The sequence below is a fragment of the Lithobates pipiens genome, unplaced genomic scaffold (genome assembly GCF_037356315.1).
Source record: "Lithobates pipiens isolate NorthernLeopardFrog02 unplaced genomic scaffold, aLitPip1_a1.2 Scaffold_19, whole genome shotgun sequence".
NCBI classification, from domain to species: Eukaryota; Metazoa; Chordata; class Amphibia; order Anura; family Ranidae; genus Lithobates; species Lithobates pipiens.
The window spans coordinates 552,081,153-552,101,397 of record NW_027507764.1 but is presented as its reverse complement, the minus strand read 5'-3'; the positions used below and the strand labels follow the sequence as shown (position 1 = coordinate 552,101,397).

General features: G+C 40.4%; 1 protein-coding gene across 3 annotated transcripts in view; it reads left to right on the top strand.

Moving 5' to 3' along the window:
• COL14A1 (collagen type XIV alpha 1 chain) overlaps nucleotides 1-20,245 on the top strand; it is a 258,472-nt gene that overhangs the window by 62,264 nt on the left and 175,963 nt on the right. For 2 of the 3 annotated variants that reach the window (XM_077493281.1, XM_077493282.1), the window contains exons 3-5: nucleotides 9,972-10,088; nucleotides 16,714-16,857; nucleotides 19,488-19,562. The exons of the other annotated variant lie outside the window; for it this stretch is intronic. In XM_077493281.1, coding sequence (XP_077349407.1) covers nucleotides 9,972-10,088; nucleotides 16,714-16,857; nucleotides 19,488-19,562 — 336 coding nt within the window. The remainder of the gene's footprint in view (nucleotides 1-9,971; nucleotides 10,089-16,713; nucleotides 16,858-19,487; nucleotides 19,563-20,245) is intronic. 3 annotated transcript variants of the gene reach the window in all.

Below are 20,245 nucleotides of genomic sequence, written 5' to 3'. Positions count from 1 at the left end.
GTATTCAGAATATGTTCCACAGAGTAGCTGGAAGGCCATCTGGACAGTCAGACTTCAAGTCCGGACAAGATTGGAAATACCATTCTTTCATCTTGAAAGCTAAAAATGCCGATGTGTGTAAAATGCTAAGGGGATCACGCTGTGGACGCAACTATATATTTCAACAAATGTATCAATCTTACCTTAAACAAACATTATGCACTTGATTATCCAGGTTGTGGCCTATTGGGTTCAAATAAAGCATTCAGATCTTCTTTTTTTTTATATTTTATAATTGTTGCAGTTTTAAAGTGTTTTTTTTTGTCTTATTTGTAGATGTTTAATAATGTGTGCCTTTTTATTTCATTGAAAGAATTATTTCATTTTCCTGTATATTAGTTGTATTTTTTATTATTTTCATGTTTTATTTGACTTTTATGTTATTTTATTTATTTATGTTGGCTTTTATATTTTTTTTATAATTTTTTTTGCCTTATTTTATTTATATTTTACTATGAGAAAATAGCTTTTGCTCCACAGAAACTAAATGAACTCAGATATAAAGGCTTTAAGTACAGGTTGGTGACTCTACAGTATTTCAAGTTATGTTTATGTGTAGATATTTATGTTAGCTGTGTGTTTTATGTGCCAATCATGCAGTTTTTTACATAACTAAAATCTATAAATAAATAAATAAATATATATATATATATATATATATATATATATATATATATATATATATATATATATATAACAAAAAGCAAATTTGAATACAATTAAATCACAGCATTATTATTATTATTATTATTATTATTATTAATACTGCATATTATATGTATGTCAGTCTGCCTATATATTTCCATATTTTAAACTGACATCTTCATTTAAAAAAATATTAGGATCGATGACTAGACTATGACTGTTTCGCACACATGTTCCTACCCAGGAACATTTTTATACAAGCCAAATTTTTGCATCATTTTTCTACTACATTAGTTATGTTAAACTGCTGGCACATATTCTGTAGTAGAATGTATATATAAAGCTGTAGTATTTATTGTGTCTTCAAAACATGTCTTTGTTCAGAAGGGTGGATGTGGTCAATTGTGATGGTCAATGGGTTTTTCTTTGTTGGTGATGGTGATATTTCCTGTATTGGTATACCATGAGTTATGTTGTGTTGTGTTTTTTTTCTTCATTTTACACTTGTACTTTTTTTTATTAATGTAAATAGGAATAAAAGTATGTTAGAAATATGAAGAAATATATAAATGAATATAACAATGGACATAAAGGAACTTTGAACCTGTATTAGAGAATTGGTTTATACTTACCATCCTGCTTCTTGCACTGTAAGCCCTTGTACACACGGTTGGACATTCCGACGGAAAATGTCCGATCGGACCATGTTGTCGGACAATCCGACTGTGTGTGGGCTCTATCGGACTGTTTCCGTCGGAATATCCGACGGACAAAGTTTTAGAGCTGGGCTATAAAACTTTCCGACAACATGATCCGATCAGACTTTGTCCGATTGTGTGTAGTGAATTCCGATCGGACAAAGTGCCACGCATGCTCAGATCAAATTCCTAGATCAAAGCTATTGGCTACTAGCCTGAACGTAGTCCCGTTGTAATGAAATAACGTCATCACGTTACGTACGATCGGATTTTCCGACAACTTTGTCCGACCTTGTGTATGCAACACCAGTTTCAGACAAAATCCGTTGGACAAAATCCGACGGATTTTGTTGTCGGAATGTCCGCCCGTGTGTACAAGGGCTAATAAAGGGTCAGTCTACTCAAAAACAGCACTAACTGGAGTTAGCTGGGCTAGGTTACCCAGTAGCTTACTATATCTATGGGAAATTGCAGCAATATGTTTTCCCCACTGCTATTTTCAGTTATTCCTGCACAGAATGGAGTTTTAATTCTGATATGTAAAGAAATTAAAAGGTAGAGATAGAAGCCTTTATATCAGCTGGTGGGCTTAGATGGGAACACAAGTGTGGTGATCTGACCACCATATCTACCCTAAATTTAAAGCACACTTTTTAGGGTTTAAATGATTAGTAAAATAACCATTTTGCTTTGGTGCAGTTACTACAAGGTGCTCCAGGTAGCTGTGGCAAGTTCCAAAAAAATCCCACCCTGTGGTGTAGGGTAACGCCATATTACTGCCCATGGTTTTGAAATGGGATGTCCTACAAGTTCATTAAGGTATGAAGATCAGGAGGTGTCCACCATTTTTTCGGTATATACAGTAGTTCTTAAAGTTGCTAGAGAACTTTGGTATTTCATCAGCTGATTGATTCTGCCAGAAACCCACCCAAACCTGGAGAATCAATTTTAGGTGTGCAAACCCTAAAGGATTTTAAGGTGCAGGTAGTCTTATTTTAAATGTAACTCTTTGTAGATTGTGAATTCCATGTGCAGCGGCTGTACAGTTTGTTTGATCTTGCAAGTGGAAAGGAAAACTATGCAGATTCATTAATGCATGCCATAGTCAGCCTTGCAGCTATTAATAATGGATCATTTCCCCCAGCAATTCCTACCACCTTACACATGTACTAAAATGTGCTAGTAACTAAATGTTTAAGCCAAGCTCACTATTCCGCTGATGTCTTCGTGTTGCTCTTTATTCCTGTTGTATCTTGTTGGATTTAAAATTTCCACAGTCAAACTCGAAAAACAAAATTCTTCTATGTTTTTTAAGATAAGATAGTAAAAACTGGCAATATGAATTTATACACGGAAAGGTGTTAACTAGCAGCTAAGCACGATAATATCCTCATAGATATACAGTGGTGTGAAAAAGTGTTTGCCCCCTTCCTCATTTCCTGTTCCTTTGCATGTTTGTCACACTTAAGTGTTTCCGAACATCAAACCAATTTAAACAATAGTCAAGGACAACACAAGTAAACACAAAATGCAATTTGTAAATGAAGGTGTTTATTATTAAAGGTGAAAAAAAATCCAAACCATCATGGCCCTGTGTGAAAAAGTGATTGCCCCCCTTGTTAAAACATACTATAACTGTGGTTGTCCACACCTGAGTTCAATTTCTCTAGCCACACCCAGGCCTGATTATTGCCACACCTGTTCACAATCAAGGCATCACTTAAATAGGAGCTGCTTGACACAGTAAGGTCCACCAGAAGATCCTTAAAAGCTACACATCATGCCGAGACCCAAAGAAATTCAGGAACAATTGAGAAAGAAAGTAATTGAGATCTATCAGTCTGGAAAGGGTTATAAAGCCATTTCCAAAGCTTTGGGAATCCAGCGAACCACAGTGAGAGCCATTATCCACAAATGGCGAAGACATGGAACAGTGGTGAACCTTCCCAGGAGTGGCCGGCCGCCCAAAATTACCCCAAGAGCGCAACGACGACTCATCCAAGAGGTCACAAAAGACCCCACAACAACGTCCAAGGAACTGCAGGCCTCACTTGCCTCAGTTAAGGTCAGCGTTCATGCCTCCACCATCAGGAAAAGACTGGGCAAAAATGGCCTGCATGGCAGAGTTCCAAGGAGAAAACCACTGCTGAGCAAAAAGAACATCAAAGCTCGTCTCAATTTCTCCACAACACATCTTGATGATCCCCAAGACTTTTGGGACAACATTCTGTGGACCGATGAGACAAAAGTGGAACTCTTTGGAAGGTGTGTGTCCAAGTATATCTGGCGTAGAAGGAACACTGCATTTCATAAAAAGAACATTATACCAACAGTAAAATATGGTGGTGGTAGTGTGATGGTCTGGGGCTGTTTTGCTGCTTCAGGACCTGGAAGACTTGCCGTGATAAAAGGAACTATGAATTCTGCTGTCTACCAAGAGATCCTGAAGGAGAATGTCCGACCATCTGTTCGTGTACTCAAGCTGAAATGAACTTGGGTTCTGCAGCAGGACAATGATCCTAAACACACCAGCAAGTCCACCACCGAATGGCTGAAGAAAAACAAAATGAAGACTTTGGAGTGGCCTAGCCAAAGTCCTGACCTGAATCCTATTGAGATGCTGTGGTATGACCTTAAAAAGGCCGTTCATGCTCGAAAACCCTCTAATGTAACTGAATTAGGACAATTCTGCAAAGTTGAGTGGGCCAAAATTTCTCCAGGACGCTGTAAAAGCCTCATTGCATGTTATCGCAAACGCTTGGTTGCAGTTGTTGCTGCTAAGGGTGGCCCAACCAGTTATTAGGTTTAGGGGGCAATCACTTTTTCACACAGGGCCATGATGGTTTGGATTTTTTTTCACCTTTAATAATAAACACCTTCATTTACAAACTGCATTTTGTGGTTACTTGTGTTGTCCTTGACTATTGTTTAAATTGGTTTGATGTTCCGAAACACTTAAGTGTGACAAACATGCAAAGGAACAGGAAATGAGGAAGGGGGCAAACACTTTTTCACACCACTGTATTTATCTTTATCTTTATCTTTAAATCATCATTAATGATTTCAAGATAACAAAAAAGGTTGTAATGTATTAAAGGACCAATAAAATTAAATTACAAAATTTTCAGGCAAGAGGGTTCAAGGACAAGTTCACTTTGAGTGAAGGTGCCCTGTATTTCCCTCGCCCCAATAAATGTAGCCTGCCATGGCAATTAAAATACTCCCCATTCCAGCAATGTTTACTGTGCAGCCTTGTCCAGCAACACACAGCCTTTCTTCCAAAAACGTCTCCGGCTGGCTCCACTTCAAAAGTAGAATTGTCCTTTAAATCACTTTTTTAATTAAACAAAAACAACAAAAAAAGCTAGCATTGATTGTGTTGCCTTTTTTCAACAGCAACTAATACAGAGCATTAGAAATGTCAAATAACTACATTTTGGGGCATTTAATTGTGATTTTATTTGGTTTAAAGGACTGTGGCCCAATAAATAAAACATATCTTAGCCCTTGTACACACGGTCGGAGAATCCGTCGGAATGTGTCCTATCGGACCGCGTTGTCGGATAATCCGACTGTGTGTGGTATGCATCGGACTGATTCCGTCGGAATATTCGTCGGACCCAATTTTCCAACATGTTGGAAATATTTCCCGACCAACTGGTTCGATCGCACATACTCCGATCATGTGTAGAGAATTTTGATCGGACCAAGTGCCACGCATGCTCAGATCAAATTCCTACATCAAAGCTATTGGCTACTAGCCTGAACGTAGTCCCGTCGTAACGAAATTACGTCATCACGTTCTGAATGATCGGATTTTTCGACAACTTAGTCCGACCGTGTATATGCAACAGTTTTGGACAAGATCCGACGGACAAAATCCAACGGACAAAATCCGACGGATTTGGTTGTCGAAATCTCCGACCGTGTGTACAGGGGCTTAAAGGAATGTTCCACATTCGGACTTTCATTTATGAACTTGCATGTGTTTGTTTTCTTGAGTTTTTTCCCCCCACCACCAAATGATTTGGACCAGAGCACAAAGCAAGTTCCATAAAGGCATGGATGAGCAAGTTTGGGGTAGAGGAACTTGATTGGCCTACACAAACTCGCCCTATAAATAAAACATATCTTAAAGGGATGTTCCACATCTAGACTTTTGTTTATGAACTTGCATGTGTTTGTTTTCTTGAGTTTTTTCCCCCTTCACCAAATGATTTGGACCAGAGCACAAAGCAAGTTCCATAAAGACATGGATGAGCAAGTTTGTGCAGGCCAGTCAAGTTCCTCTACCCCAAACTCGCTCATCCATGTCTTTATGGAGCTTGCTTTGTGCTCTGGTCCAAATCATTTCGTGGAGGGGGGAAAAAACTCAAGAGAACACATGCAAGTTCATAAACAAAAGTCCAGATGTGGAACATCCCTTTAAGATATGTTTTATTTATAGGGCGAGGTTGTGCAGGCCAGTCAAGTTCCTCTACCCCAAACTCGCTCATCCTTGTCTTTATGGAACTTGCTTTGTGCTCTGGTCCAAATCATTTGGTGGAGGGGGAATTATTGTGGGGTTGTTTTTCAGGGGTTGGGCTTGGCCCTTTAGTTCCATTTGAAGGAAACTCTTAAGGTGTCAGCATACCAAGACATTCTGGACTATTTCATGCTCCCAACTTTGTGGTAACTGTTTGGGGATGGTCCCTTCCTGTTCCAACATGACTGCGCACCAGTGCACAAAGCATGGTCCATAAAGACATGGATGAGCAAGGTTGGGGTGGAGGAACTTGACTGGCCTGACCTCAACCCGAAAGAACATCTTTGGGATAAATTTGAGTGTAGACTGCGAGCCAGACCTTCTCGTCCAAAATCAGTGCCTGACCTCACAAATGTGCTTCTGGAAGAATGGTCAAACCTTCCCATAGACACACTCCTAAACCTTGTGGACAGCCTTCTCTGAAGAGTTGAAGCTGTTATAGCTGCAAAGGGTGGGCCAACTCAATATTGAACCCTGTGGACTAAGAATGGGTGCCATTAAAGTCCATGTGCGTGTAAAGGCAGGTGTCACAATACTTCGGACAATATAGTGTATATCAGGCATTCGCAATGCATTTGGATTTACCAATGCTGCACCACATAGTAACTACATCAATGGGGCAATATTCATATTCAGACAAACCTTGCAAATTCTGGTTGACATAGATAAATGTTAGATTTGCCAGTTCAGCACTACATAAATTCACTCATCTCTGCCCCCTAAACTTAAAGGGATACTTTGCCTTTATTTAACAAAGAAATACCCTATGCCATCTCTAAATACCCTAAATACCATAACATTACCCTAAATGAATCAGCTTCAATGGAGCAGCTGCTAGAACAAGTACCCTAACAGTACAGGAACATGTTCTTCTTCCATGCCCTGCCCGTGCCCAGGGCTTTACCACTAGGGAACATTTTTGCTCATGACTGCTCCATTCCAGAAAGAAGACTGGATGAAGCTTGGAAAACTGTTGGGGCAGGCTTTACTAATAACAAATATGCTTACAGGTAGAGAAATAGCATTAAAGTATGTTTTATAAAGCTTCTTACTTGAGGGTTATGTAATTATATTTAAGGGACTGCAAAGGGCATTAGGGTGATCAAGGTGAACTAAGCCTTTGCAGTCCAACCACACTTTCTTTTACAAAAGCTTTATTGCAAAGAAGGGGGTTAAACAAAGTTGGTTGTCAAATATCACAGAGCATTCAAAATATTTAGCTTGTAAGAGAATTATTCTCACAACAAATTAAAGTTACATACATTAAGACCCCTTTTCACACTTGTGTGACTTGTGCTGCGACTTAGGACTGCAAAGTCTTACCCCATGATTTACAAGGAGTACTATTCATATCTGTGTGACTTTCAAGTCGTACTTCAAAGTAGTCCCTGTACTACTTTGATCCGACTTTGATGCGAGTTGAGGTCCATAGACCTCAAATTTACACAGGCATTCCCTGAAATCACGCCCCAAGTTATGGCAGTGTGAAAGGGGCATATGAGTTGCACATGGTCCCAAAAAGACCTAAAGGTCTCATAGAAACAAAAACAAAAGTCCATCTACCAAATAAACTGACTGTGAGATCATAATAAGAGGATACCAACCAGGGTATTTGGCATTTCAGCCCTAACCATTCCAGCCTGTAACCATAATTTCCTATGATTGGCCAACCTAACATTCAAACAGACTAGAGGGATCAGATAAATCTCTTCCCGTAGAGGGGGCCAAACTTTTAGTTATATCAGCTAAATACATTCCAGGTGTGCAAGTCTAATGCCGCGTACACACGGTTGGATTTTCCGATGGGAAATGTTGGATGTGAGCTTGTTGTCAGAAAGTCCAACCATGTGTATGCTCCATCGAACATTTGCTGTCGGACTTTCCGCCAACACATGTTGACTAGCAGGTTCTCAAATTTTCCGCCAACAAAACTTTGTTGTCGGAATGTCCGATCATGTGTACACAAGTCCGTTGCACAAAAGCTCACGCTTGGTCGGAATCGAGCAGAAGGAGCCGCACTGGCTATTGAACTTCCCTTTTCTCGGCTCGTCGTACGTCTTGTACATCACCACATACTTACGTCTTTTTTTACAACATTTGTGTGACCGTGTGTATGTAAGACAAGTTTGAGCCAACATCCTTCGGAAAAAAAAAATCCATGGTTTTGTTGCCGGAATGTCTGATCGTGTGTACGCGGCATTACAGTTAATGTTCTTTAGAAAGCAGCCACACCCAAAGTAGAAAATTGCGTCTCCTGGCAGCATGCTGCAGAGAAGGACCCTTGCTCACTGTGCAGAAGAAATGATCCCTCTGCCACCCCACCAATAGGTCAGACCTATAGCTCAATAATCAGCAAAGCCCCTGCTTCCTGCTGAATGGAAAGTTCTAGCTCTGACTCAGCAGGGGGTGTGTCGGACCTCCACAGAGAGACCACTGCTTCTACACAGAGAGCAAGGGTCCTCCTCTGCATTATGCTGGAAGGGGACATGCCTTTCTTCTTGGGCTGTGGCTGCTTTCCCAAGAAAACAAACTGTAAGACTTTGGGCACCTTTTTATTTTTATGCTCCTTGAATTTATTTAACTGATTTAAACTGACATTCCAGCTGAAATTTTAAAGGGAACCTGTCTCAAAATAAACAGAGGCCATCCTTTCTGGCTTCATTTTCTGAAAATACTAGTTGTCTGGCTGACTCTTACTTCAATCATTTATGTCCGGACCCAGATCCAGGATTTCCAACTTTCCGTTAACTTTTCTGATCATTTTGTTTCTTCTGATCAGTTTGTTTCTTCTGGGTCAATGACTGTAAAATCAGTGATACCAGAGACAGCCAGGAAACTAGAATATTTAGAAGGGGGAGTCAACAATAGTGGCCCCTCTGTCGTTCCCATAACAGGTTTGCTTTAGCCCTGTCCTTGACTGTAACTATGCAAAAACAGATTTCCTCAAAAATGGGACTTTAAAGAACCATAAAAACTCAAACAATGAAAATGACATATAAAATGGTACAAATTTATTACAAAAAATAAATTACATTATACAACAAAAACTGAAACACATGATGACAATGAGATGGTCCAAGAAAAATTGGATGAATGAATAATGGAAGAGGCCCAAACCAACTGTCAGAAAGACAGGTAAAAGTCAACGCGTTTCAACATGTAAGGTAAGGGTCTTCTTCAGGGAAAAAGGAATGGGCTAGGAACTTCCAGAACTTCCAGATGAATACAGACAATCTACAATATTAATATAGAAATAATTACACATAAAATACCAAAATATTCAATATTAAATAGACACAACTGAATTATTGTAAATATTGTTTGATGTGTCTATTTAATATTGGATATTTTGGTATTTTATGTGTAATTATGTCTATATTAATATTGTAGATTGACTGTATTCATCTGGAAGTTCCCAGCCCGTTCCTCTTTCCCTGAAGAAGACCCTTACCTTACATGTTGAAAGGAGTTGGGTTTTACCTGTCTTTCTGACAGTTGGTGTGGGCCTCTTCCACTATTCATTCATCCAATATTTCTTGGACCATCTCATTGTCATCATGTATTTCAGTTTTTGTTGTATAATGTTATTTATTTTTTGTAATAAATTTGTACCATTTTATATATAATTTTAATTGTTTAAGCGTTCATGGTCCTTTAAAGTCCCATTTTTGCGGAAATCTGGACCTGGACCTCTTTCTTTTCCAAATCAGTTAGTCCAAATACCTCTTGTCCTTGACTGTAACTAATCCTTTCTGGAAGTGTTGTTTTCTTTTGCTGTAAACGTGTACTATAGCTCTGATAGACCTCATTAGTTCGTGTTCTCAGTGTTGCCTGCTAGTTTTCTAACCTCTAACATGACTTGTCTTGTCTCAGTGTAAGTTTACAAGCCTCTGTAAATGGTATGTCATGCGGGAATTTATTTCTGTAATGCGAGAGGTATTACAAGTAACCTGTAAAGTCTGGGCTCTGTCACTCACAATGGATGTCTATTGTATGTCGGAGGACTCCTGGGACATGTTTTCCAGTTTATAGACTTTTGTTTTTGTCTTTCTTCTTTTTTGCAGTGACGCCGCCTACAAAATTAAGATTCCATGTTGTGTCACAAGACAGTGTGCAGATTTCATGGAAAGCAACCAAAGATAAAATTAGAGGATATAAACTCCTTGTGACACCAAAATCAGGTAACCACAGCAATATTTGACACAAAAATTGAATTGCTTACTGTAAGCATTGTTTTATTTATAAGTTGTTCTTTTAAAAAATAAATCTTCCAGCGAGAGAGTACCTCCAACAGATGTATAATGTTATTCTTCTTGTTTTATGGCAGCTTTCAATAGCAATCCAGAGATTTAAAGTAGAGCTAAAGGCCTAACGTTCTAATTTCACATAGAGCAAAGGAGGGTTAGAACTCCTTTAAGTTTTTTTGCCATTTGTGTCCCATTAAGGAGACTTCCCTTCAGGGGCGGACTGACCATTCGGCCACTCGGGCACTGCCCGAGGGCCCTGGGCCACTAGGGGGCCCCATTAGGGTTGCCAGCCTCAGTAAAACCTGTGACAGTATGTAAAAATCTGAGTTTATTTTACATCTGTCTCTGAAATTTCCCTTACCGACATCCTTTTGGTCGAAAAATCCTGAGATTATAGCTGCCCCACCTCTCCAGTACCTTCTCAGCCAATAGAAACATGTATGTGTATACTGTGTGTGTGTATACTGTGTGTGTGTGTATACTGTGTGTGTGTATACTGTGTGGCCCCATAATCTCTAATTGCCTGGGGGCCCCATAATCTCCTATTGCCCAGGGCCCCATAAATTGTCAGTCCGCCCCTGCTTCCCTTCACATCCTATCCATAGCTATATGGGAAGAGAGAGGAAATCCCTTCAAAATGAGTGAACCCTTGGTTGTCACCAAAACCAGTCTTCCCCATTGGAAGAATTCCCCTCTCTTACTGTTTTGAAGATAACCCAAATTTGGGATTTTCTTTTACTTTATTTCTCGATGATAACGGACACCAGAACAAATGGAGAGGGTAAATCTCCCTAATAGGGGCACAGACAGCAATAAAAACTGACAGGTGTTCTAATACCTCTCCCTATTCAAAACTACAAAAAGATAAAACCAGAACAGCAAGTGAGTGGACATCCCATCAAAGTGAAGGAATCCCTGGAGTGTCACAAGAGTATTGGAAGCTTTACCCTCTATTACTGTTCTTGGGACAACCCAAAATGTGGAAAGAAAGGAGACATACAGAGTTTTATATAATTAGTAGGAGATCTCCTTTAATGATAATGGTAAACAGGTCAAATAGAGAGGGTGTATCTCCCCAACAGGGGCACGGACAGAAATAAAAACCTGACAGGTGTTCTAATCCTCCTTATCCCAAACAACAAAAAGTTTTGCCTTTAGTTGTACTTTCATTCTACATTTTTGTAGAATAGTAGCAAATAAACTTGAATATATAAAACTGGATCCATACAAAAGCAATGCCATAAGCTCTTTAGTATATACTAAAACTCCAGTGTGTTAACCATCAAACCTCCATGTTATGTCTTTATTTATTGCAGCCCTTTTCAACCAGGGTTTCCACCCTTTTGGTTCTTCCAGAGGTTGCTTGGGGATCTTTGAGCTGTGGTTGATTGACCTCCAGTTTAAAGGCCTGCATAGATCCAGGTCCAGTGCCACTTGGCAAAGCCAGCAGCATAACATAAAATATGTTTTTAGCTGTTGGTAAGGGTGACATTCTGACCACCACTGTAAGCCCTTGTACACACGGTCGATATTCCGATGGACAATGTCCGACCGTGTGTACAAGGGCTAAGGGTCGCATTCTTCCTTCTGACCACCACTGTAAGCCATTGTACACGCGGTCGGAGATTCCGACGGAATGTGTCCGATCGGACCATTTTGTCGGATAGTCCGACTGTGTGTTGTCTTCATCGGACTGTTTCCGACGGACCAAGTCTTCCAACTTGTCGGTAAAATTTTCCGACAACATGATCCAATGGGACCTTGTCCGATCATGTGTAGAGAATTCCGATCGGACAAAGTGCCACGCATGCTCAGATCAAATTCCTACACCAAAGCTATTGGCTACTAGCCTGAACGTAGTCCCGTCGTAACGAAAAATAACATCAACACGTTCTGAACGATCGGGGTTTCCGACAACTTCGTCCGACCGTATGTATGCAACAGTTTCGGACAAAATCCGACGGATTTGGTTGTCGGAACGTCCGACCGTGTGTACAAGGGCTAAGGGTCGCATTCTTCCTTCTGACCACCATTGTAAAGGGCATTTTTCCCATTGACTACCCAAAAATTTGTTTTGGTAAGGGTTCTCTGGGACCTGAAAAGGTTGAGAAAGGCAGTTTTTTTTGGTATTGCTAGGATTGGACAGACTAATGCTAGACAGAAACATTGCATATATAATACCATAAAGAGAAGACCAACCCTAAAATTATGAGTTCTGATAAAGGAAAAAAAATATATTAAAAAAATTGAAAAAATTAATATATGACTAACTAAAATTTCTTACCCATTTGGTCCACGGCATTTTGACAATACCATGTAGGAAAAGCTTTGGCAGTTAAAGCTATTCTCAGAATAGGCATGTATTGTGGCAGACTATTACACCCTTTCCTTTATTCTACTTTGAGAGGAAAAAGTGTAATTCAGGAATTTGATTCAAGCTTAGTCAATGAAGAAATCATATTTGTCCCATAACATCATACATAACTTCTAGATACAGTGACTGGCAAATCTATGTGCATAAATTACAGACAGTGCAGAGAGTGAAGGCGTAACGTCCCACATTGTCTGAATGATCATTGTGGTCATAAGGCAGAGAGAAATCTGGACCAAGCAGACCTTTGTCCTTGACAGAAGTCACTGGGTTGGAAAATTGCTGAAATATCTCATACTCCTGATAGGAATCCATGGTCCTTTTTCAAGATCAAAACTCAAGCCAAAATAATTTAAACTAGGGAAGAGTGAGGAAGGATTATTTAGACCTTTTGTCAGGTTTTCAGGGCTGTCTGTGTCCTCATTGAAGAGATTTTTCCATATGGAGTTTTAATTTTACCAAAGGAACTCTATACGAGCTTCTCTGCTGTGTTATTTCTTTGGCTAAACCATTGTGCTCAGGGAATCCTTTGTATTAAATGTTTATTTGTAAAACAAAGATTGTATATAGCAATTGAAAAAAAAGAAACAGACAAAAAAGCACTTTAAAATATGTAAAAACTTAAAAAAAAAAAAAAAAAAAAAAAAAAGAATCAAATTGACCCAAATTTATTATCGTTTCCCTTTAAGTGAAAATTTCACAGTCCCTATCTCAAAATCACTTATCTAAAGAGCTCTCAAGTGTACTGAAACCCGAAGTTTTCTTATATGTATACACCGACTTGGATAAGGCCTTCTGCATGCTTTTCACAAAAGTTGCGTCTTTTCAGTATTGGCAATAGTCTAAAGGGGTTAATTTACTAAAACGGGAGATTGCAAAATCTGGTGCAGCTGTTCATGGTAGCCAATTAGCTTCTAACTTTAGCTTGTTCAAGAAACCTTTGACAATGAAACCTGGAAGCTGATTGGTTTCTATGCGGAGCTGCACCAGATTTAGCACTCTCCCATTATAGTAAATCAACCCCAATGTGTTAATGTTTTAAAAAAGATAGATTATATAGATTGTACTTTAATTATATATGTACAGGCAGTAGGGTTGCCACCTGTGTGGAATTCATCCGGACAGTCTGGGTTTTGAATCGTTTGTCTGGGTTTCAGACTACCTGAAACCTGGACATAATATTCAGAATGCACTGTGGCTTCCCAAGTAACCAAGTACCACAACCGCCGAGTGCATAGGTGTGCACATGGGCCCCGCCCCCATACACGAACAGGAGAGAAGAGAGGACTTGATCTGCTCCTCCTCCTCCCGCCCCTACCACTTTGTCTCCTCACCCACATTCCAATCCCCAGCATTCCATGCCTCAGGAAAGGGATGTGTGGGCTGGAAGTTTGAAGCTCAGAAACCTGTAGATACATCATGGATGAAAGGTGTCGATGCCTGAGCCTCCATCCTCAGGGTGAGTGAGCTCACCATCCATTGTCTGTGACTGATGCCCCCCCCCCCCCCCCTCCGTTCCTTCTCTCTCCTGCCTCCAAGTGAGTGAGTACACTCTGGTAAGGGGGACTCAGATGTAAGGGGTGCCCTGTGGACTCTGATGTAAGGGGGGCTTTGGGAACCCTAATTTAAGGGTGATTGCTGGGAACACTGATGTAAAGGGGAACTTTGATGTAAGGGGGTTTCTGCTCACCAAACCTCCCCCTTACATCAGAGTCTACAGCGTTCCCCCTTTTAAAACACAATTTTGCCACCCGCGGCTAAAGTGTTTGGGTTTGGTTTGAAAAAAAGGTGTCAACCCTAACAGACAGCCATGTTTAAATGATTGTATATACACACTAAGCTTTTTGCTTCATTCTGAAATCAACTGTACTTTTGTTTTCTCTAGTTTGTGAAATTCAGCACATAAGTTGGAGACCCAACACCCTCCTGGTTTTACAGATAACTAGTTTATTTCAGTTTATTTTGTTTTCGCACATTAACATCCACATTTACTGCCCAAACACATTTCTGGAGTGGGAGGCACATTGTGCATTGTTCCCAAACTGCCTGGTCAGAAATCATAAGCAGCTACCATAAGATGTAAACAGAAATTACATCATTTTTTAACCACTTCAGCCCCCGAAGAATTTACCCCCTTCCTGACCAGAGCACTTTTTGCAATTCGGCACTGCGTCACTTTAACTGACAATTGCGCGGTCGTGCGGCGTTGTACCCAAACAAAATTGATGTCCTTGTTTTCCCACAAATAGAACTTTCTTTTTGTAGTATTTGATCACCTCTGCGGTTTTTATTTTTTGCACTTTAAACAAAAAAAGTGCGACAATTTTAAAAAAAACACATTATTTTTTACTTTTTACTATAATAAATATCCCCCAAAAATATATAAAAAAAATATTTTTTCCTCAGTTAAGGCCAATATGTATTCTTCTACATATTTTTGGTAAAAAAAATTAGCAATAAGCGTTTATTGATTGATTTGCACAAAACTTATAGTGTCTACAAAATAGGGGATACATTTATAGCATTTTTTTTTTTTTTTTTACTAGTTATAACATTATGGCAGACACATCTGACAATTTTGACACATTTTTGGAACCATTGGCATTAATACAGCGATCAGTGCGATTAAAAATGCATTGATTACTGTAAAATGTCACTGACAGTGAAGGGGTAAACAATAGGGGGTGATCTAGGGGTTAACTGTGTTCCCTGGGAGGTGATTCTAACTGAAGGGGGAGGGGACTAGCTAGAGGAAGTGACGGATCATGACAGCTCGTGGTTCCTAGCTATTAGGAACACGCAATCCGTCACTCCTGTCAGAACAGGGAACTATGTGTTTACACACACTTCTGCTCACGATCGTTCGTGACTGATGGTTATTGCGACCGTCGGCCATGAGCATTGGCACCCCCGTTGTGCAGCGGGTGCATGCCTGCTATCCAGACCCCGCGAGCCAATGTATAGTTACGTGGTTTCGCACAAGGGGGGCCAACCTGTCATAGTAAAACTGCGGCGGCTGGTCCAGAAGCGGTTAAAGACTCCACTTCTCAGTTTATTATCAATCTGGGTTTAATTACTGTATCTTAGTCCCTTTTGGAGACATAGGCATCACCCTAAAGCCTAGTCCACATGGGTCGGAAATCAGGCAGCATCAGCCGGTTCAATGGAAACCAGTCGACATTCTGCCCATGTGCATGGCAGCCAGTCCGACAGAAGCCTCCTGTTCGGCTGGCTTCTGTCGAAGGCTCAAGACCAGAAAATGTCTGCCGACCGGCTTCTCGTCAGCACTCTGTGCCAATGGCTGACAGCGCTAAACAGAGTGTTCTGGCGGGGGATCACCTCCCTGTCAGAACACAATAGCACAGCATGGGAGATCGATGTACTAACATCAGATTGTTAGTACAGCAGCTCCAACCTGAGGCGTCAGTTTTTCAGCAGGTTGAAGGAAAAAAAATTGTGGTGTGTATGAGGCTTAAAGGATAAGTCCACCCTAACGCTAAAATCACTACATCCACAGACATCCACAATATAAGCCTAACCTATCTAGCCTTGTAAAGAAGAAATCAGTATACATACACCTTTTTTGAAGCTGTTCTGGTCCAGTCTCCAGCGGTGAAAGCTTTGCAGAGGACACAGCCGACAATGGCTGTGAAATGAATGGGAAGTGACATCACCCATAGACTTACCATGGGGCTTCCGTTGTCAGCTGTGTCCTTTGCACCCGCCTCCACAGCGAAGCTGCAGCATATGATGGGGTCGGGTCGGCTTCAAAAAAGGTATGTATACTGATTTTTTTTTTTACAGGGTTAGATAGCTTAGTGTTAGATCTTGATGTCTGTAGATGTAGAGATTTTAGTGTTAGGGTGCACTTCTCCTTTAATCCTGCCTTGGAAAACAAAGTCTAATTGTTGGCTGTGGGCTGCATATGAGAAATGACAAATAGCATTTATTTGAATGACCACTTTTGTGGAGGGGGGGTTATGGAAAATTAATTTAAAGGAGGAGTTCTCCTTTAAGTACACTAACTAATTGGCACCACAGAATAAAATAATGAAGGTCAGCTTGTGACCCCAAAATTAACTTTAGCCGTCTTTGTGAAGAGTGAAGGTATAATGGGCATTTTCCTGCTGTATTTGCAATATTCTTCCATGATGAAAGATGTCTGACTCAATGTCTTCTCATGTTCAGGTGGGAAAACCAACCAACTAAACCTTAAAAACAACGCTACCAGAGCTATCATTCAAAGACTTGATCCTGATCGGAGTTACAAAGTACAGATCATTGCCTTTAATGAAGACGATGACAGCAAGCCAGTTCTTGGAGAGTTTAGAAGTACGTATATATAAGGGGAACGATAGCTGATATGCTGACACATTAACATCTGTCGTTAGGGACTAAACTGTCTTTATTGTGAATTGGGCTTCATTGACCAAAATGTTTAACAAAGGAACAGTCTGTACTGCCTTACATCAGCCAATCAAATTCAAACCCATCGGAAACAGTGTGAGCGCCTGCACTGGCTATAGTCAGAACAGAACATCAATGACACAGTCCTATCTGCAGCACAGATAGTCATACCTACTTTACCTACTTTACGAGGCCAAACATATGTGGACACCCCTCCAAATTATTGCGTTCAGGTGCTTCCAATGAAGGGTACTTTTAAAGTGGAAGTAAACCCTTCTATCGTTTTCCGTCAAGGAAGCTGCCATCTTGGCCTCTAATGATTCTTCAACTGCCATAATGCTGCACATGTGATCAGTTATGAAACCAGCCATTGGATGGTTTGAAAGTTTGGTTGAGAGCACAACCAATGTGAACGTTAGCATTTCCGGCATGCCGGGAATGTAAGTGTTTTTTGAAACTGGGTTTACTACTGCTTTAATGCTATAGCATAGAAAGACATTGAGTGCATTTGTATGCTTCCAGCCTTGTGGCAACAGTTTGGGGAAAGCCCTTTTGTGTTCCTTTGGGCACAAATCCAGCTCCATAAAGACATGGTTTGATGACTTTTGCATGGAGGAACCTAAGTGGTCTGCACAGAGCCCTGACCTCAATCCTACTAAACACCTTTAGGGGTGAATTTTAACACCAATTGAAAGCCACATAATCCCACCCAACACTAATTGACCTCACAAATAATTTTTTAGCCAAATGAGCTCAAATTCCCATAGACACATTAAAATCATGTATAATTCCCTTTGAATGGTGGAGGTTGTTATAGATGCAAAGGTTGCTCAGGACAGATTCATATTATTGCCAATGGTTTTGGAGGTGGCTATCCTAAAAGCTTATATTGTTGTGATGGTCAGGTGTTAACAAAGTTCTGGTTGTGATGTTGAAGTGGCACCATAGGTCTTCTGGTCTTAATCCTCAATTTATGCACATTGAGGGTATGCCAGTGGCCCTAACTGCAGGTGAAAAAAACTTTGTAGTGAGCTGGATACGGCTCAAGGGCGGTAGCTTGAGGACCCATTGTCCTTTACTAACTTTTTTTTACAAACTCCAATATTGACTGGTAGGCAGAGGTCATATTTTTACTGCAGTATGCACTATAACTTTAATAAAATGTATTCATCTGGAAAATAGGCATTCACTAGCTGACATTTCAAATTATGAACCACACCATAGAATTATTTCTATAAACCCAAAAACAAAATAATTCATTTCAGCTTACCGGTCCTTACATGTGGTGGCTGCATTCGTTTTCCTTTTTTTTTTAGACAAAGATCATTTTTAGCAAGTACAGAAAATACTTGTTGGTCTTGGCAGAAGTGCAGCATTCTTGTCACTTCCTGTGAACTGATAAGAAAGCACAAAAAAAAGCTTATCTTTCTGTAAACTACTATTCCCATTGATCCACCATGTAATCGAGATCGATGGGACAAAGACAAACATGTTTGATATCCAGCCTGTGTGATAACCATGGCTCTCTATAGATACGGTGGACAAGAGAAATGTGTTACTCGCCAGGTGAAAAGGGAAAAAAAGACTAGAAAAAGAAAACAAATGCAGCCACCACAGCTAAGGACTAGTAAACTGTAAGCCCGTCACAATTTTGTTTTTAGTGTTAGGTAAACTTTGAATCAAAAATTCCAGAAACATTTGTTTTGTTTGATTGACTTTCGGCGGCTTTCCGACTGACTTTCCAAACGAACGGACTTGGTCACACACAAGTACACCAAAGTCCGACGGATTTGAAAGTGATGACGTACTACCGGACTAGAATAAGGAAGTTCATAGCCAGTAGCCAATAGCTGCCCTAGCGTCGGTTTTCGTCTGTCGGACTAGCATACAGATGAACTGATTGTTTGACCGGACTCGAGTCCGTCAGAAAGATTTGAAACATGTTTTAAATCTAAAGTCCGTCTGATTTTTAGACAGCAAAGGTCCGATGAAGCCCACACACAATCGAATTGTCCAGTGGTTTCGTTCCGTCGGACCTAGTCCGTCGAAAAGTCCGGTCGTGTGTATGTGACATTAGAGTTAGCTGATTGTTTAGACCCAGGGGGCATAAAAAAGAAGATTTACATACCCGATCTTTTGCTCCTCTGTGCTGCTAGACTGGTCCCTGCAGCATCTTTGTCCACCCCGCTCCAGAGGTCTGAAGTCCTAATGTCATCAAGACCGATGTAGGGTCCAGAGCCTGCTGGATCATGGGAGAGCACCGTCTGCCTGCGGATTGGAGGATTGGGTGAGTAAAAGTGCTTTTACCCTCCCATAGACCAAACAAGCAGTGTGGACTCAGTGCCACTGCAAGGAGTCGTCAGATTTCCCGGAGTTGAGTTTTGGGCCATTGTGCTGCCTTCTCATTGTAGACTTGTTCTCCTTTTTGCCATGGCTTCTGCTCAGTAGCAATTTGTCAAGTCTCACCTGTTACACATCACGAGTTACAAATATTAGAAATGTTCTTCAATGTGAAATATTTTGGTTCATTTTGTTTGCTTTTCTTTTGGTTCCAGTTAGAGATTTGGAAAAGAAGAGAAAAACTAAAAAAATTGAAACATCAGAAAGGGAGAACCAACTCATGGAGGAAGGTAAGATCCTCTGAATATTTCACGTATTATTCAGTAACAAAGGTGTTTAAACGCTTTACATCTATGTGTAATGTTAAAGGGAAATTTGACTTTAACTTACTTTGCAGTTGTATTGCTATATTGGGAAGGCACTGTCAAAGTAGACGTAGGCCCATAAAATTCCTGCTATAACTATCTGGCACACTTTTTGCGCAGGGCCGTCTTTAATATTGGACCCTGTGCAAAAATCTTCTTGGGGGGGGGCATGCAATTTTGCTCTCTACCTGCTCTGAGACATACAATAAATAGCAGCTAGACTTAAAATCAGTTTACTGTATCAGATCAGGCAGCAATTGCGATTTTTTGCCAGTGGTTACAACATATCATTAGTGCTTAATGACTGGTTGCTAGAGGTTACAGCACACATTACGGCTCACTGATTAGTTGCTAGAGGTTACAGCAAATGATTTCTGCTTGTTAATTGGTTACTAGAGATTACTCTAAAGTAATACTGCTCACTGATTGGTTGCTGGAGGTTACAGCACATCATCTCCTCACTGCAGGGGAGCATGATACACATATGACTGCCACCTTTATTTACATATCAATGCTGCCGGCCGCATCTATTTACTTAGTAATGCCGGTTATTTACATGTAAACACAGGGTCTGCAGGTGAGTTAGCTGTACACAACAATAGGGCAGA